The 22357-nt window shown below is 46.8% G+C and overlaps 1 protein-coding gene across 1 annotated transcript in view; it reads left to right on the forward strand.

The window, feature by feature from the left end:
- LOC117730285 (forkhead box protein P1-B-like) overlaps positions 1-22357 on the forward strand; it is a 139196-nt gene that overhangs the window by 114241 nt on the left and 2598 nt on the right. The window contains 9 exon segments of the mRNA XM_034531851.1: positions 465-615; positions 6630-6864; positions 11767-11815; positions 11818-11850; positions 11852-11877; positions 16169-16256; positions 17634-17717; positions 21457-21661; positions 21845-21921. Coding sequence (XP_034387742.1) covers positions 465-615; positions 6630-6864; positions 11767-11815; positions 11818-11850; positions 11852-11877; positions 16169-16256; positions 17634-17717; positions 21457-21661; positions 21845-21921 — 948 coding nt within the window.

The raw sequence follows: 22357 nt of genomic DNA on the forward strand, positions 1-22357 counted from the left end.
TTGTGAGACTTGCTAGGGTGGTTATTAAGCACTCTGATTTAGTCACACGTTGTTTGCTGAATTATGAATGGCTGTAATTAAATTCCTGTGGCTCTTATTATGAATGATTAACTATGTTGTTTCATTGTTTGTCATTTGCCTCCCGACTCCTCGTTAATTAAGAGCGAGAAAGAGAGAGATGTATACTCCACCTGTCGTAAGTGGGGCGCAGACAATCCCACACTAAAGGCACAAATTCATGAAAATATCGTGTGTTAGCGCACACCGAAATTCCATTAACTTAGTTGGTTTCTACTTGAGCGTGTTGTTCTAAAGTCTTCCGTTTACACAACAATGTTTTTCCTTCAGCGGCACACAGGAATCCAGTACTGCACAAACCTGAAATCCAGTTTCACGTGCTAGCCATATATATATATACAGTACATGCATGTTTTCTAATGATGTGTGTGTGTGTGTGTCCTCAGCAGCAGGTGTCGGCGCAGCAGTTGGCCTTCCAGCAGCAGCTCCTGCAGGTCCAGCAGGTCCAGCAGCAGCATCTGCTCAACCTTCAGAGGCAAGGGCTGCTCACAATCCAGCCCGGACAGACCGGCCTGCCGCTGCACTCCCTCACTCAGGGTCAGTACCCGCTGTCACGCAACACTGTGCTGAGCTGCAAGCGCTGGTCCAATCGCCTGTCCGTCGGTCGTCAACCGCTCCAACGCGTATTGTTTTTAACTCCACTATCTTTGGAAGTGCTAAACTGTGCTTGCCGACGTAAACGGAAGAGGTGTAAGGCACACACGGACGCATTGGCCTCATGTTAATACATCTGTTTATTGATATATTGGATGATCCACAATGGCTGGTGGATTTCCTCCACCTGCTATTATGGGCTACTATTCTAGTCACACATGTAGTAAATATCTAACCGGAGGGTATATCCACAGTGGTTTCATCTGCTACTGTTATCGCTCTGCCACAATACCTAGGCAAATTTGTTTAGCCAAAGTGAATAAAGCACCTCTCTTATGTGTGTAACCGCACAGTGTTTCGGGACACGCCTAGTGTGAAATCGTCACTCAACATTCGCTCACTGGACCTGCCTCTAAAGCCTCTTGTCCGGGTTCACCGCTGTTTGATCGCAGCTTGCTACACCGTGTTTATTAAGAGGTAAAAAACACCCCACTGCTCAGAGTGTCTTTGTCCTTGAACCCTCCGGCCTGCAGCCTGTGATTGGCATCCCGGTGGCAGTCTCCTTCAGCCTGAAGGGAAGACTGGATCTATTGTTCAGTAAACTGCCAGTGAACTTGTCATTGTGCAACGGCCCTGTGACTCGATGTGGAGTCAATACTTGTTGTTTGGCCAGGAAGTTTATGTCTTTATTTATTCTTTAATATTTTGTCAAGGAGTGGCTCCCCTCCTGACAAAGACACAGTCACGAGGTTTTTTGGAAAATGACATTTACTATTCATTCCCAGCAAAGACAAACAGTTTTGAAATAACAAGATAAGGGCGATAAGAACGGGAGGGTTCGGTGGGTGCGCTTAGGTAATAGGCAAACACAAACAAGGTTTGTACAGTGGTGTTATTGTTTGGACTGGGTATGGAATCACTCATCCACCCGCGGGTGATTGCCATGAGCACAGGCGTGGAGCGCCGTTGTGTTGCGAGCGTGCTTGGCTGACTTGCTCTGTGTCAAAGGTCTGGCAAACACTCACACACCCCTTGTGTAAAGCGTTATGCGGAAATGCGGCGAGGTACTGTGCTCTTGATGGATTCCACAACAAAGTCCCAGAACATCCTGTTTATAGTGTGTCATCGTCAAATATCCCCGAGGCATGGCTGCTTATCAACCGCCGCACAATACCGCATTGTAAATAACAGGAAGAAATTGAATAGTCGAAGAATCATGAGAGGTCGTCTTAGGATTTTGATCGACGTGGATTTCTTCCACCTTCAAAAATGTATTGCAATGAATGGCAATGTTTGCATGAATATCAAGTTGAGGAGCTGAATCCCCCATCCCAGAATGTACAACTAGTGTTTTGTTTCCGTTTGTCACAACCAGTCGAACCCGGTTAGTTTGTCCTCGCCGCCCGTCGATGGTTAACTCGGTGCCTCCGACAGCTGTTCCAACACTTAGCCTGGCGCTTCAGGCCCCCGGTTTGTCTCCCTATTCTACACATTTTCTGCTTGACTGTTTGAAGTTATTGATGACCTTTTCTGTTTTCCACATCACTAAACTCTTTCATGCACCAGCGGGCCGGGCCTATGGCGCTCAGATCTAATCTGCAACACTCTAGCTAGCAGTTAGCGCCGCGTCGGAAGTGATGACTTGATCTGCTCCGTTCGGGTGCCGCCGATTATGGATTCAAACTCGGGGGGACAGTAGAAATTTGCCGTGACTTTTTTTAAACCGATGATCTTCATTATTATAATTTTCTTTTCTTGTTTTAAATGCCAGTCATTACATGCACACGCATCTGTATTATTTTGCCATGTGCCGAGACAATGAAAGCCCAAAATGTTGTCAGATATGAGGTCAGGGCAACAGAGTCACGAAAGACGGGCAGAAGTGGAACCCGCACTCTGTTTTGAACGCTGTGGCTCCAGCTCCTTTTGTGCATCACTCTCTCCTGCTTGGCTACATCGCTGGCTGAGACAGATTACAGTAACTTTTATTTTTTATTATATTCTTGCCAAAACGCCGGACTGTAGGAATGCATTTGAATCGGCCTCCGAAACGTTTGATAGCGCTAATTAAGTATCAACTTGCAGATAGAAAAACAATTGATCACATTCTCTGGAGCATTAATTTGTTTCTGTTGTCGTAAATTCTTTTGACATTAATGTTCAAAGTCTTGGAAGCGGCCAGACGGTATCTGTTATAAATTACAACAATGTGTTTGGGGAGGATATAACACTCATAAATATAAATTTGATCCACCACCCCCTTCTCTCCCCTTCCCCTGCTCACAAAAAGCCTGTCCTCTTGACCTGATAAGTGAGTCAGTGGCTGCTCATGTTGCCCAGGTGTTGCGTGTGTGTGTGTGTGTGTGTGTGTGTGTGTGTGTGTGTGTGTGTGTGTGTGTGTGTGTGTGTGTGTGTGTGTGTGTGTGTGTGTGTGTGTGTGTGTGTGTGTGTGTGTGTGTGTGTGTGTGTGTGTGTGTGTGTGTGTGTGTGTGTGTGTGTGTGTGTGTGTGTGTGTGTGTGTGTGTGTGTGTGTGTGTGTGTGTGTGTGTGTGTGTGTGTGTGTGTGTGTGTGTGTGTGTGTGTGTGTGTGTGTGTGTGTGTGTGTGTGTGTGTGTGTGTGTGTGTGTGTGTGTGTGTGTGTGTGTGTGTGTGTGTGTGTGTGTGTGTGTGTGTGTGTGTGTGTGTCTGCGTGTTCGCATGTTTATGCTCACACTCGGAGGTTGCTCGGCGAGAGTGAGCTCTTGTAGCTGCACAACATCATTTAAGCTGTCTGGGAGAGGCCAGTGGGACAGTGACAAGACAAATTTGTCGGTAATACGAAAGCAAAGAACGTGGCGAGCCATGAAGTGCTCACAGAACAGCGGCACATCGGGGACAGCGGTTGACCTGTCAGTGATTGATACGGCCAGCAGCGGGCTACTGGTAATAGTTCCTGCAGCATTAGGACAGGACATATTTCAGGCCTAAGGGGTGCATATCAGCAGGCCAGTGATTACGGTAACATAAACAGGGGTGCAGTAAAGGTCCCAGCCCGACGGAACAATAAACTAATAGCGATGTCACCCCCCCCCCCCCCCCCCCCCCCCCCCCCCTCCCAACCGCACCAGCACTGCGTGTCAGAAGTACCAGCTCGGTTTAAAGAGCCCCGGAGCACTGGGGGCCATTTTTTTATTTGGGGGGATGATGGCCTGCAACTGATGTCATTATGAACCTTAAATCAACTTTCCGCTTGCTCGAACATGGTCACCTGGGTACAGGGGGACAAGGACAGGAAAAGGTTGAAGAGCTCGGCCTGTCTGTGTGCCAGAGCTACCCTGCAGAGGTAAAATTGAGTTGAGAGGCCGGTGATCAATCAAGTGTCCCAACAACATACATTTTTTAAAGTGCTTGTCCGTATTTCCCGGGCCGTAATGAGTGGAATACTTGTGTTGAAAAATGGAAAGAGGAAAGATAAACCAATCCGGCATTTAAAGGATGGACATGCCGGGGAACCAAAGGAAGAAGGTTTCCAGGTCAATGTCATTATGTGTCCCGCAGTAATCAGATGGAGAGCGACTCAATGCGTTTTGCCCAAACACAAAAATCTAATGCCCTCCGCGACATTGGTGTAATGATATTTTATTGTCATTTTATGTGGAATCATGAGCCATAGCTGTTGTTGAGTTTGAAGGGGGTTAGGGTTAGATAGGAGCACGTGAGCAATAAAAACCAGGGACCGGATCCAAAAAGAGACAGCTCGGTCCCACTCCGTTACCGCTCTCATCAGGCCGCTCTATCCGCTGGCGGTTTCATCCGAGTAAACAGTGATGTCGGGGTCACCAGGACCGCTGGGTAATTGAGCCAGTGTGGGCCGCCCTGTCAAGCACATCGGCTAAAAATACATCGCCCACTGTCACCCGGCACCAAGTGGAGGGGCAGAGAGGGGCGGGGCTGGGGGGGGGGGGGGGGGGGGGGGGGGGGGGGGGGGGGGGCGGCGCGCAAATGATTGTTCTCGCTGTCGGGAGCGCAGGACACTCGCATCACCGGTGACCTTCCGCTTTCCGAACCAGCCATCGCTGAGAAAACCGAAGAAGAAGAAAAACCCCGACGTTTGCTCCGAAGTCTCCTCGTAGCATCAAGACAACAATGGATCCTTTTGAAACTGCAACTGTGATGAGCATGCAGTGGTGGATTAGCATGCTATAGCGCCGGCCGCGATATTAAGCATGTTTAGCCTGTCACGGACGTGCACTTCGATTAGGGCACATCAAGGCGCTGAGGAGAATAAGGGCGACTACAGGCCGGGCAGATCAGAGCGGGCTCGTTGGGGATATTCGAGTGGGGAAAGACGCTCCTTGGAAACGTGGAAAGGTTATTGATTTGTCCTGTAATCATTTCCTGCTCTTTGATATGCAAACGATCTAGTGTGAATTTACAGCAATCCTATCAGACTCATTTCACAGTTCTTAGCCCCTGCTTCTCTCCGGAGTCCTCCGCCTCATTAGGCCAATGTTCTCCATTACCAGCATAATTAAAATCTTTAGTAGCTTATCAAATTAAAACTAGTTTTTTTTTTTCTTTCTTTCTTTTTTTTTCCTGCCGATCGTATTGAGATCTTCACCTCGGAGTTATTTTCCACAACAGGAATACATTAAGACAAAGCATTTTGCGCACAATGTGCGACAATCTGGTGCTTGAAAGGAGCAGTTCTGGTATCTATAGAGCTGGTGATGAGAAGCGTGACGAGGGTGGAGGGGGGGGGTTGGTGAGGGGTCCGGAGAATATAAACCCAAGAAGATAAGCATGTGCAAATCATCTTTCATTTGCCAGTGCTCATTTTGAGAATGGATTTAATTAATTGTAATGTTAAAACGAGCGGCCTTGCCCATTGGCTCCGTGGTTAAATTCACCACATATCCGAGGGCTCCTTTCACCATGCTTCAAACATGCGGCTTATTTAAGCACCGATTTACAACAGCCAATACAAATCCACACGCACATTCCCCCATTAGATCTTTCAGTGTGCTATTAAAATCTGGGCTATCCAGACGCCGTGTGTTTTGACTGAAAATACAAATAGCCATAGGATTCTGCGCCCATGAGGCTTAATCTCATTTTTACACATCATCTTTATCCTCATTTGTGTCAAAATGAAAGCCGACTTCTCCGTCACGGTAACAGCAGGAGCATAGTTGGTCACACATATATTGTGTGACCAACAAAGGCTCGCTTCTCTCAGACGCGGAAAAGTGGGGTGCACAAACACGGCATTATCCTTCTTCATCCCGACTCTGGCCCTGGTTGTCGGGATCGCTGTCACTCACAGGCAGGAAAAAAGAAGGAGAAAAGGAAAAGAACACAGCGCGTTTCCAGCGCGCAGAAAAAATGTCGCCTGTCTTCAAGGGATTCTTTTTTTTCTTCAAAGTGGCTGTGTGAGCCGCAGTGTGCTTGACTTGTTAAATGAGGTTTAAGTCTTCTGTGTCAATTGGAGGCGGTGCAGAGCTTTAAGTATTTTGCACATTAATGCGCTTTTGAGAATATTACCCCAGGGTCCTGTTTCTCAAGAAGGCAGGGGTGGGATGTTTGAGTGTCGCTATTGTAAACTTTTTTTTTTCTTTTTTTTTTTTTTGGGTCGTGTATGTTCTGCACCGCTCTGTTGTTGTGAGAAAATGATGGTGATTATTCAGATTTCATGCCTTGTCTGGATGTTAATTATTTACTCTGGGCATGAAATCTGCGTGAATGCCAGGGATTTGTGTATACAAACACGCTTCAGATCACAGGGGGGAAAAAAATGGGAGGAGGTGGTGTAGAGGGGGAGGGGGGGGGAGCAAGGGCTCTCAGTGCATTACCATGTAGTGGAATATTTTCTAATTAATACTGCGCTTTGTTTACAGACGCTTTGATTTAATTAAGTGACGAAGAAGAGAGTTGGATTAGCTGTTAATTGATTTAATTATCCAATTTGTTTGTCTCAGGCATGATTCCAGCCGAGCTGCAGCAACTGTGGAAGGAGGTGACGAATGCTCACGTGAAGGAGGAGCAGCAGCAGCAGCACCACCACCACCACCACAACCACAACAACAACAACAACAGCAGCATCAACAACGGCCACCGGGGCCTTGACCTGTCCTCCCCGGCACCGCCAAAGAACCCACTCCTCAACCAGCACGCCTCCACCAACGGGCAGTACATGAGTCACAAGAGAGACGGGTGAGTCCCGAGGTCTTTCTGTGGTTCTTGTTTTTGCTCTCGCAGTCGTCGACGTGGGTCAGTGAAGACTTACAAACGCCTTGTGATTGCCTTTTTCTATGCAACGAGAGCCTTTGAAAGCGCCGTTCCTCAGCTTATTTGTAGCCTTCAACTGGTAATTAAACAGTCCTCACTGTCACCTTTGGTGTAAAGCAAGCAGAAGGCCCTTTATACATTCCCATTTTAAAATGGCAATTTCTCACAGGGCCTCGGTTGATAGACATGTCCCCGTAGAGTCCGCCTCGAGATTGCTCTTATTTTATAGTGTGTAAGTATTATTTTCATTAAAGGACATCACAGCCACTGTTCTATGTGCCCGGACACAGCTGGGGATTTCACTGGAACACCTGGAAGGGAACGCAGGAATTTGGAGAAATAGGATCGCCGCACTGTTAATAGAGTTAATATTGTTTCAGTTGCACGTTGGCCAGTGCAGCTGGGTCTTCAGCTGCACGTTGGCCATGAGAGCATTCAGATCAGTGCTTTCAGAGGGGAAAACCAGTCCCCCGGGAACCTGTTGACATGTATCGTCGCCTGTCACCTCACGAGAAACAAAAACTTTACTCAAACAACAAGCTATTATGTGCCAGAAACAACCAACCCTGGGCGTATCGTGTATATGTATTTCAAAACCAAGATGAATCACCCGTCGGAGGAGTTTGCTCCCCAAGCGTCTTTAAGGAAGGAATTAATTTGGCATCTTGCACATTTGCTTGTTTTCTCTCACCAATGCCTGATCTTTGAACCGCTCGCGAGGAGCCTCCAGGCACCGTGAGCTCACTGCGCAACATCTGACTTGTGTTTCAGTGATCCTTACCTTGCACGTCATTATGACAGCAATGCGGATTAAAAAGAAAACATGTTTAGCGCGGTGAACCAGCAGGCCTTTGGAGGTGAGGAGGGGCTGCTGGTGAGAAGGGGTCGGGGGGGGGGACTTGTAGAGAGGATCTGAGGTACTTGGAGAGGAAACGCTATGATCCGCTGATGGATAGATACAAATGGAAAGCAGCCATTTCTTTTCAAGCAAGTGGTACCGGTTTGAAACGGATTTGTGTTGCCTGCGCGGACTTATCCTCTTTACTGTTTCAAAGTTATCTTCTGTGTGTGCACGCGCGGCCAAAGACGAATCGCAGGGGAGGATATTGATTCGCTCACTCCATCACGCGTTGTCGCAGGCGAGCAAACAAGGTGCGCGTCGGTGGCAAGAGCGAGACTCTGCTGAGGGCGGCATGAAACATCGGAGAAGACATAACGCCAGAGCCTGGCAGCCCCTCTGCCTCGCGCCGGCTGTCAAGAGATTAAAGAAGACGTCAACAGCAGTTTAACACAAGCTTAAGTGGAGAAGGCAGTCTGAACATTCCTTCGCCGTATCTTCGATCTGTCAGAAAGCCCAAGCAGGTGATTCTCACCCAGCCCATCCGCTCGAGGGACGGTGGATTACCAACACCAGACATTTCCCGAAGAGTGGACGACTGATACAAAGTGAAAACATTACTTATTGACTGCTGAACGATGCTAATTTAGATCCACGCGGCCAATAATCCCCTCTCGCGTTTAATTTCTGGAACACTTCAAATCACACAACTTATCAAGAGCGTCGCTCCCTCTTCTCCCCTTTTGATGATGCAGACTCAATACTAATCAGACACTATGGGAAGAGAAATGAAATATTATTAAGTATGGTTATTCCAAGCGACGCTCTGAGAAAAAACGTCTGTTATAATCCAGGGATTTGAATAATCAGGTTGAAGATAATGGGCTGAGCCGGCCGGGGCGTAAATAGAGAGCATCTCCTCATCCTCCCAGCGCTGAACTTAATGAACTTTTAATTGATGCGGTTTGGCGAGTCCTTTTGTCATGCAACAGAAACAAGCCTCTCTGCTGATGGGCCTGTTTTCCCGACTGGCTTCAGATTGGTTTACAGCAGGCCCTAAGTACCGTGTAGTTAGTTTCATGTGTCATATAAAATCTGCCCAGGCACGACGACGCCTGCAACTAAAACCTTAAGTGCATCCACAGGAATCACTCACCGGCTTTGCACTTCCGTCTTAAGGAAGGAGGAGAAATTCAATCACTGCCGGCTTGACACACCGAAGACGGGGCTCGCGCATCTGCTTTTACTTGTTCTCGAAGAGCACTCCGGCGAGGCAGCCTGGGATTCGTGTTTGTCTGAACAACATCTCCGATATGACCGGGGCCTGAGTGACTCAATCTGTCGGCCCCCGTGTCGCTTCCCAGGCCCCGGCATCTGCAATGCACAGATCGAGATACTCCCCCCCCCCCCCCCCCCCCCGTGAGCCAGGTCATCTTTATTCAATGATTTGCTTATTTAAATGAAATGTGGCTGATCGGTATCTGACACAAATTCCCAATGCAGTGCTGCTTGTAATGGAGGGGGGGGGGGGGGGGGGGGGGGGGGGGATGGCATCCTCACAAAACGCTTGGCCCACTTTGCTTCCAACAACCATCAGTAACCACAGCTCGGGACTGTAACACAGCAATCTGTAAGGAGATAAATAATCAGATTTGGCACAGCACTCCCATCTCTCTCTCGCCTTTCATTTCATACACCAGAAAAGAAAGGAGAAAGGAAAAAAACCTGATAATGAAATCATTTAGGGTAAAACAATGGCAGAGAAGAAGGAGGGGAAGGATAGTGTGTGGATGTAGGATTGAGGGGGAGTACGCTAACATTAGTACTACCAGTCACTTACTTCTCACACATTGTGGCCAGACATGCCGGACATCAATCTTCCCTTTTTTTTCTCTTCTCTTTTTGCGCTGATAGATTGAGTCCATCAGCACGCAATGCCGTATATATCATGACTTGTTTATGGCCCAAAGCATCTCATCAAAAGAAGCGAACTAGAAAACAAGTGGCGAGCAGCTGTCGGGGGGAGTCTGCCTGCACGTAAACGCAGCGCAACACCTTTCCGTCCGGGTCTATAGGCACTTTAATGTTGCCGCTCCTCTCAAGGAAGCTGAAGGCACGTTCCACCCCTCTCTCTTCCCCCTCCACCCGCTTCATCGCCGCTCCGAGATCATTAGAGTGTTCTTCCCTCCGGGGCTGCCTGACAATGATAACATCCTGACAGACCTGTCCTGGGTGCAAGTCAAATTTAACGCAACGCAGGGAACTGCAGAGCGGTTTCCTTTTTTATTTAATTTCTTTCTCTCCCCTCCAACATGATCTGAAATGGGAGAACACCCCATGAATCCTACACTCTTCCCCCATTACACTAATGTCGCTCATTTGGTGTAAATTCTGTCATTTACTACTGTTTAGCCATCCAGCGTTTAAAAGGGCTCTTCTGCCGCCAGCCCCTCGCAGCGCTTTGCGCTCACTGATTCCCAGCGCACTCCACATTTCAATTTCTTATTAATACAGAATTAACCAACAAGCCTGCTTGCGAAGAACGGAAAAAAAAAGAAAAAAGGATCTCTTTAAATTAAAATCCAGCGTTACCTTCACCAGTCCAGTCCACACATTTCCTTGTTAAAAACTCATTATAACGGGTCTTCCGTCATCTATTTATTAGCTGTATCAAAACAGAGGTCTTAATGCGAATGCATAATTCATAATTGAATAAAACAAAATTTAAAAAAGAATTCAGAGAAAAAAAAAAAAAAAAGCTGCTAACCACATTCATGAATGCTTGACTGCTTCCTAATTGCGACGCAATTATCACATGTTATGAACAATGTGAACTCTTCAGCAAGTAATTACAACACAAGGAAACCTGTGACGGCCTTTTAAAATGTCCTACTTGAGGTACATCTTTGCTAACACTGATACAAATGAGATTTTAATCTGAGCATCAGCTTATTTAATCCTGCAAATTTGGCACACCTTGAATGCTTTCCTTTTTTGTTCCCCCCCTAATTCATTTGTCCTCCCCTCCTCCCCTCTCCCCGTCCTTAAAGACGTCGTAGTATTAGACGTTATCTCTATTGAATATATGTATATGAATGAGATTTCAGTGGTTGGGAGTTATTCCCACATGGCAGCGCGGGCGTTTGTGGTGTCATGAATCTCGCTAGCTGGCTCAGACTAGAGGAGAAGCGGCGGCGGCGTGCTCACCAGAAGCACAGGTGGCAGCGATGTAGGCCAGTCCCCCAGGCTCTTGTAGCTGAGCGTTGTGTGTCTAGTGAAGTGCCTGTGTCCATATGGCTTGCTGTCTTGCAGAAGCTGCCTCCGCACGGGCCGCTTTCTCTCAGCGCCGATTGTGGCCCGCTGCGGTCTCATTCCTCTCGCCATATGGAGGATGTTGTAAAGTTAGTTGAATTTTTTTTCAGGCGGGAGGGGGGGGCATTCCCGCTATTCAGACTTAACGATACAAAGCCATGGACGTGGTTGCTTGTCAGCCCACCTGGTGACGCGGATCGGTCAGTAGAGGAATTGATACCGGGCGGGGATGTTTACGCCGTGCGTGCGGTGGGAAAGTGCCTGATGCATGTTGTGGATAACGCTCCTCCAGGTGGGCTGTGGGACATGACGCAGCAGGCAAGAGCGCGAGAAAGCCCCCAAGCAGCCCTGATCAAAGTCAACTGCAACATGGCTCAGTGTTACTAAATAATAACATATTGATTCGCAACATGAATCATCCCCCCCCCCCCCCCCCCCCCCCCCCCCCGTCTTTAGAGGAGAGCAAGCGGAGATCACACAGGTACACTGATTCCACACGGATCAAGGTCCAAGGGTCTTCATGTGGAAGCTACAGATACGAAGCACGCAGGGAGGCGCAAGGCAGGCGTCGGCTTTACGGGAGAGCCAATCCTCTGTGACCTTTAAGTTTCTATCAACCATGTTTCTTTTATTAACAGCTGTCTCTCTCTCTCTCTCTTTGTGAATTTCCCCTTTAGATCCACGCTAGAAGAGCATTCCCCCCACAGTCACCCCCTCTACGGTCACAGGCGTTTTGCAAGTGGCCCGGATGCGAGGCGGTGTTTCGACGATTTCTATTCATTCCTCAAGTGAGTAAAAAGTCACAGTCGGGAGGTGTTTTAGTTTGTTTTTTTTCAGCGCCAGCTCGTTTGTCCTCGCGTCGGGTCGATTGCACGTTTTGTGACCCCCGGCGACTACGGAGGCACTACAGGTGCAGCCGGTTGTTATCCCTGAGTGCGGGCGCCTGGGTTGACAAGGGTACTGTGGCGGGGTCTCCTTTCTGAGAACGGCATGGGCCTCTAATTCCTGTGATAAGTGCAGTTCCCATGGTGACGGGGGCCGTTTTTTCCCAAACAAACAACGGTAGGATGTTTATCTGTGGCAGCCCACACTGCATGTTTGCCCTTGTCACTGGACAGAGGGATTGGTGTGTGTGTGTGTGTGTCTGTCTGTGTCTGTGTCTGTGTCTGTGTCTGTGTCTGTGTCTGTCTTTGCCTTGCTCAGCTCTTTCTGTCCTTTTCTCAGCGGTTTATTTGTCTTTCCCTCTCCTCTATCATGCCTCTTTGACTTGTGTTTGGGTTCACAGTGCTGTCTGTGTCATTGAAGGCCCCACACCTTCAGCCCTGTGTTACATTGAACCACATGTTCTGCACTCAAACAGCTCCAGATTTAGTCGACATTGCCTGCTTTGCGGCATCTTTCCGGCGTGTTAGCAGGTTGTAGCGGTCCAGCGTGACACGGGCCTTTTGTTGTTGCGCCCCCCCCCCCCCATGTTTTTCTCACCGGTTGAGTCACACCGCTGGTCTACTAATCAACCCTGTGTGCAGCGCGCTCAAAGTAATCCAACACATAATAGCGCCATGGTTACGGCGAGGATGAAAACATCTGCATTGTGGCAGCAGATCAATGGCTCACTGTCACCTGGGATTAGTCGCACTTTAAACAAAATATGACACAATTCCATTATCCTAAAACAAGCACTCAGCGAACGCACAGATTCCTAGCAGGCGGAGAGAAAGGTGCAGTGTGTGTGTGGGGTGGGGGTGGGGGGGGGGGGGGAGCTGAAAGTTTTGTATTTAATAAACATGTTCCCTCAACACTTGGTTATTAAACCACGCATTTTAGCTTTGGGAGTGCCTTCCTAAAGCCGTCGCTATTTATTGTATTCTGGACATGCCTCACCCTTTGTTTATAGAGGAGGGGAATTAAATTCTGTGCGCTCGGGACAGCTGTGCCTTAAGCAGTCTCTGAGTGCACTCTGCAATGTTTTTTATCATGGCAACATCTTGTTTACTTTAGTTGCCTGCTTCAAACTGCTTGGAACATGTTAAGAAAACATTTTCAGGGAGAGTCTCCACAAAGCTGCCTTTGTTCACAGCAGGCAAAGAGTGGAGAGCAGCTCAGCAAGGTGTTAACTCTCAAACCCTTAAGCACTTCCACATGAAACCCAGCGACTGATACCGCGGGTCTCCAAAAACAATCACAAATAAAAAACAAAGCATACATCAGACAGTTTAATGCTCTTACGTGTGTGTGTGTGGTGTGTGTGTGTGTGTGTGTGTGGAACAGTTTGCTGTGAAAGGTGAGGAGGACTCTAAAAATGTCAACCAGATTTCAGCCCCACATGCCAACAGCAACAGCTGAAATGTTGTTTTTAAACAGCGCGTGTATTTATTCTGTCTTTTAAGGGAAAACATGACATACCTACGCGCACTAATCTCGATAAAATACAAAGCGCCAGATCCCTGTTCCTGTTTTTTTTTGGGGTGGGGGGCTGGGAGGTTCGGCTCACATGAGGTGCGGGGTCGTTTGGTTAGTTTTTTTGACGAGGGTCAAGACCCCCTCTCTTCAGTGTCCAGTCAAGAGGTCAGATCCAGTGGAGCACTGCAGTGCCATCTAGTGCTCCACTGTCTTCTGCTGAAAACCACAAAAAAAATCTCTCGCACCTCGACGCGCTGTGGCCTTGCACCACTGCTAACCACGCAGACTCCAGAAGACACACAAATAAGCCAAACACGCATGTCGTCTATAAGCTGAAATCCTGTAGGACTGATTATAACAGTAGAAATAATTAGAAATAGGTTTTAATGCATTTTAAATGTAAATACTACTGTAAAGATGTGTGCCTGGTAATTCAAAGCTTCACAGTGAAGAAGATAAACCGTCCTCAGAGACGGCCTTAAGCTCTGGGTCCGGTCTATATAATTAGAAAGAGAGAGAGAGAGAAAAAAAATAGATAGGCAACTAACTGGTGTGTTAAAAGAAAAAAGAAAAGAAAAAAAAAAAAAAAAAGCCGACTGTTACAGGCATGTCTATTCAACTTGTTTTATTGTGGCAATTTACATTAAGGACTGTCATCCTGCCAGAGAGCTTTTAAAAGTGGCTTCATTTGAAGTCCAGAAAGTGACACATGCCAACGTTCATAGCCTCTCTCGATGTCAATTCCCCGTATCCCCTGCTCCCGTGTCCAGACGCTCCTCTCAAGGCTGCATTAGGGCCATTTGAATATTTCATTTCCTATTAATTATGCACTGTGACTCTCCATGTCATTAGAAGAAATAAAGTGGAATGTAACAAAGGGATGAAAAGAAGCAGGGCACATGTCTCCTATGAACAGGGAAATTCCGAAGCTGCTCACGTAGGCCACCCTTCATTGAAAATTCAGTCTGTGCCAGTTAAATTGAAGTTGAAACGTCTTTACCTATTATTTTCTTCTTTGAAATTTAGTAAGATGTCCTGAAATGTTTACCAGTTTCATTCTCCCGACCTACTTAATTAAATGGGCATTTATTTGACTCAAACAAATGGAAAGCCCGCAAGAAGTCTGAATTGATTTCAGCGAAGGGGGTTTATTACCCCACGCTTTCTTTAAATACGTCTTTTTAATTTTTTTTTTCTTATTTCTTTTTGCTACAATAATTAACTTGAAGTGCTGAAAGTATATCGTGGTCAATTTAGAAAAAAACATTATCAACGCACAATAGGAGGAGCCGAATAGAGGAAGAGATGGGGGGGGGGGTGAAGAGACCATGTTTGCCCATAAAGATTTAAATCATTCACATCAAGGTTGAAAATACCGCAGCTGAACAGAAACCTTCACATTTCAAGCCGAGCACTATCAATTCTCCCTTTCCCCCCGCCCGCCCCCCTATATCGTGTGTGTGTGTCTGTCTTCCGAGTGTGGTGTTTAACGCACAAACGTGTTGTCTGTACATAAAAGCAATGGCATGAATTTATTGGGCTATATCATCAACGCCCGGCGCTTGCCACTGTGCCGTCACACGTAGACTGGCTGTTTTTTATTTTCATTTTTATTTGCAGTAATCGACAGAAAAAGGTGCATTTGAATAAAGGCCGGGGACGCGTCTCTCTCACACACACTCTCACACACACACACAAACCCCTCTCTCTTCCTGTGCGCCGGCGCCACCGCCTGCACACACAGACATGCCTGGTGACAGTGACCTACATGGTCACCGAAGATGTGATATAATTTATGATATATATAATATATTGGATCCATTAGCGAGCATAATGAAGTAGTGAAATGAAAGGGTATTTGTGAAATCAGTTCAAACATCCTGCTCGGATTATGATTAAATGATTAATGAAATGCCCCTGCATAAGCATTTTCAAACAGTAATTCATGCGGCGGCTGATAAAATTCCTCCAATCATATTTCCTTCACTCGTGAACCTTATCTCCACCATTTTATATAAATCACAGGGAAAAAAAAGAGAGGAGAAAGAGAAGAAGAAAAAAACCCTGTCTGCTACCCAGCGAGCTACTTATTTAGATTAGTTATAAACGTGCAGGGAAAAAAAGGGAACATCTTCCCCTGTATAAAATAATCATGCATAATTATATCCATAATTCAAGTTTGCGACAGATCCCATCTCTTCGTCCTGTTGTCCTCTGCATTTGGTCCGGCTTTTATTTGAATTCTCTTAATTGCGCAATTAAAAGAAAACACACGGAGGAAAATCGGGGGGGCCCCGAGTCCGACGAGGCCGGGGGAAGCTGCAATGAGAGGAGGCGGCATTAGGGCACTGGTGCATAATGTAGCGGAGGAGTCCAACCTGGAAAATGTTCAATCATCCCTCTTATCTGTGAGCGGGAGCCGGAGCAGACGGGACCGTCGTGAAATATTAAAGAGTCCTTCTTGGAGGTGAAGAAGTATCACGTTCTGGTTCTGGCAGATATTGCATGTGGAAGCATATTTACCTAAAATGTTACCGCAATATTCATTGAAGCAGACATCTTTTGTCTCTCACATTTTAAAAAGCTGCAAAAGTCCAACTGACATCTACTTCTTCTTTTTTTTTTCTTCTTCCTCTCTCTCTTCTTTTTTGTGTGCGTGTTTTATTTTTTTTATTCCAGGCATCTTAACAATGAGCACGCCCTGGATGACAGGAGCACGGCCCAGTGTCGGGTGCAAATGCAGGTCGTACAACAGCTGGAGCTGCAGGTATTGTCTCCCAGTTTGTTTTGGCCCCAAATATTTATGTGTCGTCTTCTCCTGACGCTTCCTTCGGTGTCCGCGTCCGTCTGATATCGGCCATCGGGGGGTCACACGTGCAAGGGAAGGGGCCGCCGAGTGAAATAAGTTTGTACATCTGCGAGTAACCAGTCATTAAAAAAATGTGTTATGTATGCATGACAGCCAGGAAGAGGAAAAAAGAGAGGGATATATATATATATATTATATATATATATATATATATATATATATATATATATATATATATATATATATATATATATATATATATGAAGGGCCCGGGGCTAAGTAGAGTAGATAATTACATTTTGAATTTGACTGGGTTTTAAAGTTATTTATGACTTTTAACTGTTTGGCACCAACAGTAAAACACTTGGTGGAATGACTGGGCAGCGTCGTGTGTTTGTTATGGGCGCTCGATGCCGAGCGACTTCAAGGGAAGGTTATTGGAGCCCACCGCAGAAAACGTTTTTACAATCAGTGTTTTTTAATATCTTTTTTTCCCCCTTTTTTACGAGTGATCTTTCATTGTCTTTCTCTGCGAGAAGAGTGGAGCAATCTGCCCTTATGGTAAAAGACTTGGTGTCACACGTGTGTCTGTGCGCCAACCGACGACTAAGATAGCGTAAGCTCGCACTTGTTTGTTGGTATCACGGGGGAAAAGAAAACCAGCCATCCCATTTAAGGTGCATTTTTATTAATTAGCTGCTGCTACAGTTGCAAAGCAAATAAGAGAAAGATCACATTTAATGTCTTGCAGATTTTACGCAGCGTGGTTCACGCCTCTCTCGCGCCCCCAAAATGTACCCGATAATGAGTATAAATCCCTCGTGGTTTTCCGGATGTTGACCTTAAACAATGAGAGTTGAGCTGCTCAAACGTTGCGCCACACCAACGTCCTGTTATTTCCGCTCTGGTTGCGTACTAGAGGGGTGGAGCCCAGCTTTACCAGACAGTCTTTCCTCTGCGTGCAGCCTATCACCATCATTTAAGCTGGCAGCCGAGACAGCGCTGAGTTTCAGACAGGTAGAAAAGGGCCTGGCCCTGTTATTGGCAATAGAGACGCGGTGCATCTTAACCTTGAAATGGAGACAGTTGTTGGACTGAAGTGCCAAGTTGTTGACAGCTTCCAAAAGCTTTTTTTAAAAACAAATAATTAGATGGTGCCAAGAGGAAGGGGGGCTGGGGGGGGGGGGGGGATTGATTTGTTTGAACAAGCTCATTGTAAAAGATGCCTTCACTGCAGAGGGATGTAGGGAATTAATACAAAGTAGAGAACAACATTTTTTTTTTTGCCTCCTTTCGTTCATAAAAAATGCAATGTGTTCTTTCTGCTCGTTACAGCTAGCGAAAGACAAAGAGCGTCTGCAAGCCATGATGACGCACCTTCATGTCAAGTCCACGGAGCCCAAAGCCACCCCGCAGCCGGTGAGCAGCAACCCCTGTCATACGTCTCTCTCTCTCTCTCTCTCTCTCTCTCTCTCTCTCTCGTCCCTCCCCCATCCTTTTGTTCGTCTTAATTGGCACATGTGTATTCATTAATCCCTTCCTCCATCTTCTTATTTATCTGCTAAATAAAAACAGCTGTTCTCTTGAGGGAGGCAGTAAATATTGTTTGGACCACATCTGCTGACATCCGAGATTCAATTTGGTGCCTGTGATGAACTGGATGCTCACGCTGTAACTGCTTCAGAGCACCGGCGTCTGTTTGGGCCGACAGGAGGGATGAGGAAAGCTCAGGGAAATGGAAATAAACAGTGGTAATAAAAGACACATTTAACATTTATTTTAAGTGCTTTTAAAAGCAAAGTTACGGAGGCGCTTTCCTGCCAGATAACAATAAATATAACTACAATTTAAAAAATGTTTTAAATACCAGCGTTAAATCGTGCTGAAAAATGGGGAGAAAAGAGTGTGTTAAAATGAAAAAAAATACAACGTGATAAAATTGTAATATTTAGATATAGAATATAGATTGATTTTTAGCTATAACAAATGTCTCTTTGATGTTAAAAGCTGATGTTTTTGTGGTGGTAATTGCGCCTGCGGATCTTGATTTGATATTGATTTTTATTTGATAAAAGCTGCGTCCCTGAGAACATTTGAATCTTCATTTAGGGTTCAAGGAATTTTACCCTCGGCCATCTTTAAAAGTAATTAGTAAAATGACATCTCGACTAGATGTAACTGCTTGTATGCGTCAAACATCTCCACAGCATTATTATCGTGTTAGATGACGTTTTGACTTGATGTTGTTGATTCACCCAAATACTGTACAGGTGAACAACTGAAGTTCTGAATAAATGCACAAGCGGATCCATTTATTATCTCCTTGACACATTCCAGACACCGTGCTTATCACTCTTAATATATGCCACGCCATAAAGCCTCCGGCTTAATCCCTATCCTATAGGGGCGAGGGCTTAACATATGGCATTTAAGTGTCTGCGCTATTTTGTCATGTTTAAGAAGGGGGCCTCAGCGCCATATTTCAGTCGCTATGACAGTTCATTCAGAGATAGTTTTTTTGACTGCAGGGCGTGAATCTGAAACCGCACGCGATACACATGCAGGAGTCTTGTCGCTCAGCACAATGTGCGGCTCGGATCATTTATTTACAGTCAGAGAGTACGTGACAACGACATGGCGGAACGACAAAAGGCTGCCTGTGTCACACGCGCTGATGGTGTAGATTAGAGTGCAGAACGAGGGGCTCTGACACGGGGACATTTGTGTATGAAAAGTGGTCGCAGCGGCAGATAGCATCTTGAGTTCGCTACCTCTCCTCTCTCCCCCCGGGCCCACGGGGAATGGCTGTGTCAGAGCTCGGCGCTAACACTCAAGGGGGCGAGCTGGGATTTTTATTCAAATAAATAGACTTCCCCCATTCTGAAACGCCGCTTTGCCCGCTGCGAGCCGCTATGATAGATGGGTCTGGCTTCGACCGGGTGAGTGGTGGACTTGCACAAGGGTTAGGGCCCGGTGGCCCCGCTGATGTTTTCAGCAACCAAAAATAAATAAATGAAATAAAACGCCTCCTTTTGAGCAGATGCAGAACGAACGTATTCTCAACCCTGACTGGAGAGGAAACAATCGTGTTCTTCCAGTAATTGCTAGCTTCTGGTTTTTCCTGCCGTTCTGTGCCGTTGCGTTTGATAACGCCGCGTGCAAGTAGCCAACTGTCATGCCAAAGTAGCTTGTTTACAGTCATCATTAAAAAACAAACAGACTGATACTGTGCATGCACGCCATCAAATGAATAGGATTCATTCTGCTCTTCTGAGGTGGCTGGGAGCCGGGGGGGGGGGGTTCAAAACAAAATGTGCTACATTAGCAATGCGTGTGTGTGTGTGTGCGGGTGTGGGTGTCTGCTCTGCTCTGCTCTCGGTGTCACTAAGCATTCTTGTCAGAAATCTGACCTTTTACGCCATACATAATTAAGGAGGGACTTTTTGTTTATTTTCTTTAGCAGCTTGCCGAGTCAAAGCCAGTATAATTAGATCACCAATTACCATTTAATTAATTTCAGTCTGAAGTCTCATTTTGTCTCGGCGGTGGAGTCAGCCCAAATGGTGAGGCAAACAAAGGCAAGGCTATTACCAGCCTGTCTGGCCTATTGTTGAAGCCTCTCTGTGTTTATGGCCAGGGAATATGGATGAAACATGAAACAAAGCCCGCTAATCCACAGGAAGAGGAGTCAACGCCGCAGCCCCATTCTATTGATAGCATTGTGTCAGAAACACGCGAGCCCAAGTGTGATTTATTTTGCTCACGATTCAGAATAATACGTCTTCTGCTGCTGTTGGTGAGGATGTGCTCTCGCGGTACGTCAGCGCGTCCCAGCAGTAATCCAAATTATTTGGGCGGACTCTGCCAAAAAAGCCAAAGTTCAGCCTCCAAAACATAAATAGACAGCGTGAGGAGTTGGACACATGTCTATGAAAGTGGGACATTACAAACGTAATGGTTTAATATGGTCTATTTTCTGTATTAGAAATATATATATATATTTATATAGGGTGTGAATTTATAAGAAATCAATCTTGGGTTTCTGATAGATGTCAGCCCCCCTCTCACCTCCACGGCACGATTGGCCGGTCTCAGACTCGTGATCCGTTGTACTCAACAAATGATGTCAAAGATGAGATGTGTCCTCTCTAACACTGTCTCCATCTTTCTCTCTCTCGCCCGCCCGCCACTTTAATTTTTTTTTTTTTCCTCACAGTCTGAAGTCATGTTTCATTTGGATACTCGCCTCCTTCGGCAAATTAGCAATTAGGACAATTTTGTGGGAATATGTATATGTGTCATTAGTTTTCCTGCCAATTAATAGCAGGAGCAGGAGGGGTCAGGCTAGCGTTTTCCACTTGACTGCTGCTCCAGCGCGTGGAGGCCCGGCCGCTTGGCTCTGAGACGCCGCAGCTGCTGGAAGCCATGCTATACCTTTTTGGAGCACTCGCCGTAATTAGTTTACCTTGTAGCCATTATTACTTAAACCCCCTCCCCCTCCGTAGTCCGGCTGACAACGTCCGCACTCGCGGCGCTTCCACGCGTTCTCTGTGACGCGGAAATACTGTGAGGCCATCCTCGCCGCGGCCGTCATGGCCCTGATGATGGAGGTCAGTCAGATACAGTAGTTAATCATCAGATCACCTCCATAAGCAGCTCCTAATTAGAGTCCTCACAATACAATTTCGGCTGGTAATTAGCCCAGATTGGCTCCTTCCTCTGGCTGCCTTATTAGAGGGGCGGCTCAGCGGTAGGTGAGAAACACGCTGTCATTTTTCAGAGCGGTTTCGGGCCGCCCATCTTCCTTCCTCTGCTCAACGTCTCGCTGGTTACCGTGGGTGGGGTGGCCGGGGGGGGAGGTGTTGTCCAAACAGCACAAGGGACAAAAGATTAAACAAAGCCCCCGACACATGAGAGGGAGACGGGGGTCGGGAGGGAGGAGAGAGCAGAGCGTGAAGAATAGAGGAGGTGGGGAGTGGAGGAGCTGGGCTCCGAAGGGTTGTTTTCCAAACATTTAGCAAACGCTCATGGATCTCGGGGCCCGTGTGCAATTAGTGGTAACGATATGCATAGTCAATGAGCCGTCTGAGACACTGGGGGTAATTAGAGGCCTAACTGCTCCTGTCTGCGTTCCTCTGTTTGTTTCCGGGTCCTCCAGCTCAACTTGGTGTCCAGCATCACGTTGTCCAAATCGGCCCCCGGGGCCTCTCCCCCTCTGAGCCTGCCCCGGACCCCCACCACGCCCACAGCACCTCTCACACCCCTGTCCCAGACCCACTCCGTCATCACAGCCAACAGCCTCCACAGCGTGGGGCCCATGCGGCGGCGCTACTCCGAAAAGTACAACATGCCCATCTCTCCAGGTACTGCATGAACATGTGCAAATACACACATGGAATCTGCCACCGCACAACTACTGACAGGCAAACCACTTGCACTGTGTCTTTATACACACAACCATGTGATGGTGACATTTGTGTGATGGGATTCCTGATTGTCTTCATTCCATGTTGACACTTTGTTTGCTCCCCCCCCCCTGTCTGCAGATCTCAGTCAGAACAAAGAGTTTTACATGAATGCAGAGGTTAGACCGCCGTTCACGTACGCCTCACTAATAAGACAGGTAAGGACTGCGCTTGCTTCTCAACAGTGTCTACATTTTAACACCCTGCACCCTGCTTAGTCATCGCAGGAAACACAGCAGTCCGCTATCCGGAAAAGCCACAAAATAACCACATTTGCTCGACTTATTTCTCTGCCCGCTCCTCGTTAAATTTCGAATGCAATTTAGACAGAGGAACAGATTAACCATCTTTAAATGAGTGCAAGAATGCGTACGGGATTCAAAGAAGGGGAGAAAAAAAAACAGCCACATATGACAATTGCATTTGATTAAGCATTTCTGTGGCTGTGATTATTACCAAAGTCATTTCACACAACAGTAGGGATGAACCTGTTTTAAGATGGCCAGTCAATTATCGGCGGGCCGCAGTAATCTGGGATCTCAGGAATTAATCTGAGCCGGCCATAATTGCTGCCCCTGTAATCTGCCTGAGAAA

The sequence above is a fragment of the Cyclopterus lumpus genome, chromosome 5 (assembly GCF_009769545.1).
Source record: "Cyclopterus lumpus isolate fCycLum1 chromosome 5, fCycLum1.pri, whole genome shotgun sequence".
Lineage (NCBI taxonomy): Eukaryota > Metazoa > Chordata > Actinopteri > Perciformes > Cyclopteridae > Cyclopterus > Cyclopterus lumpus.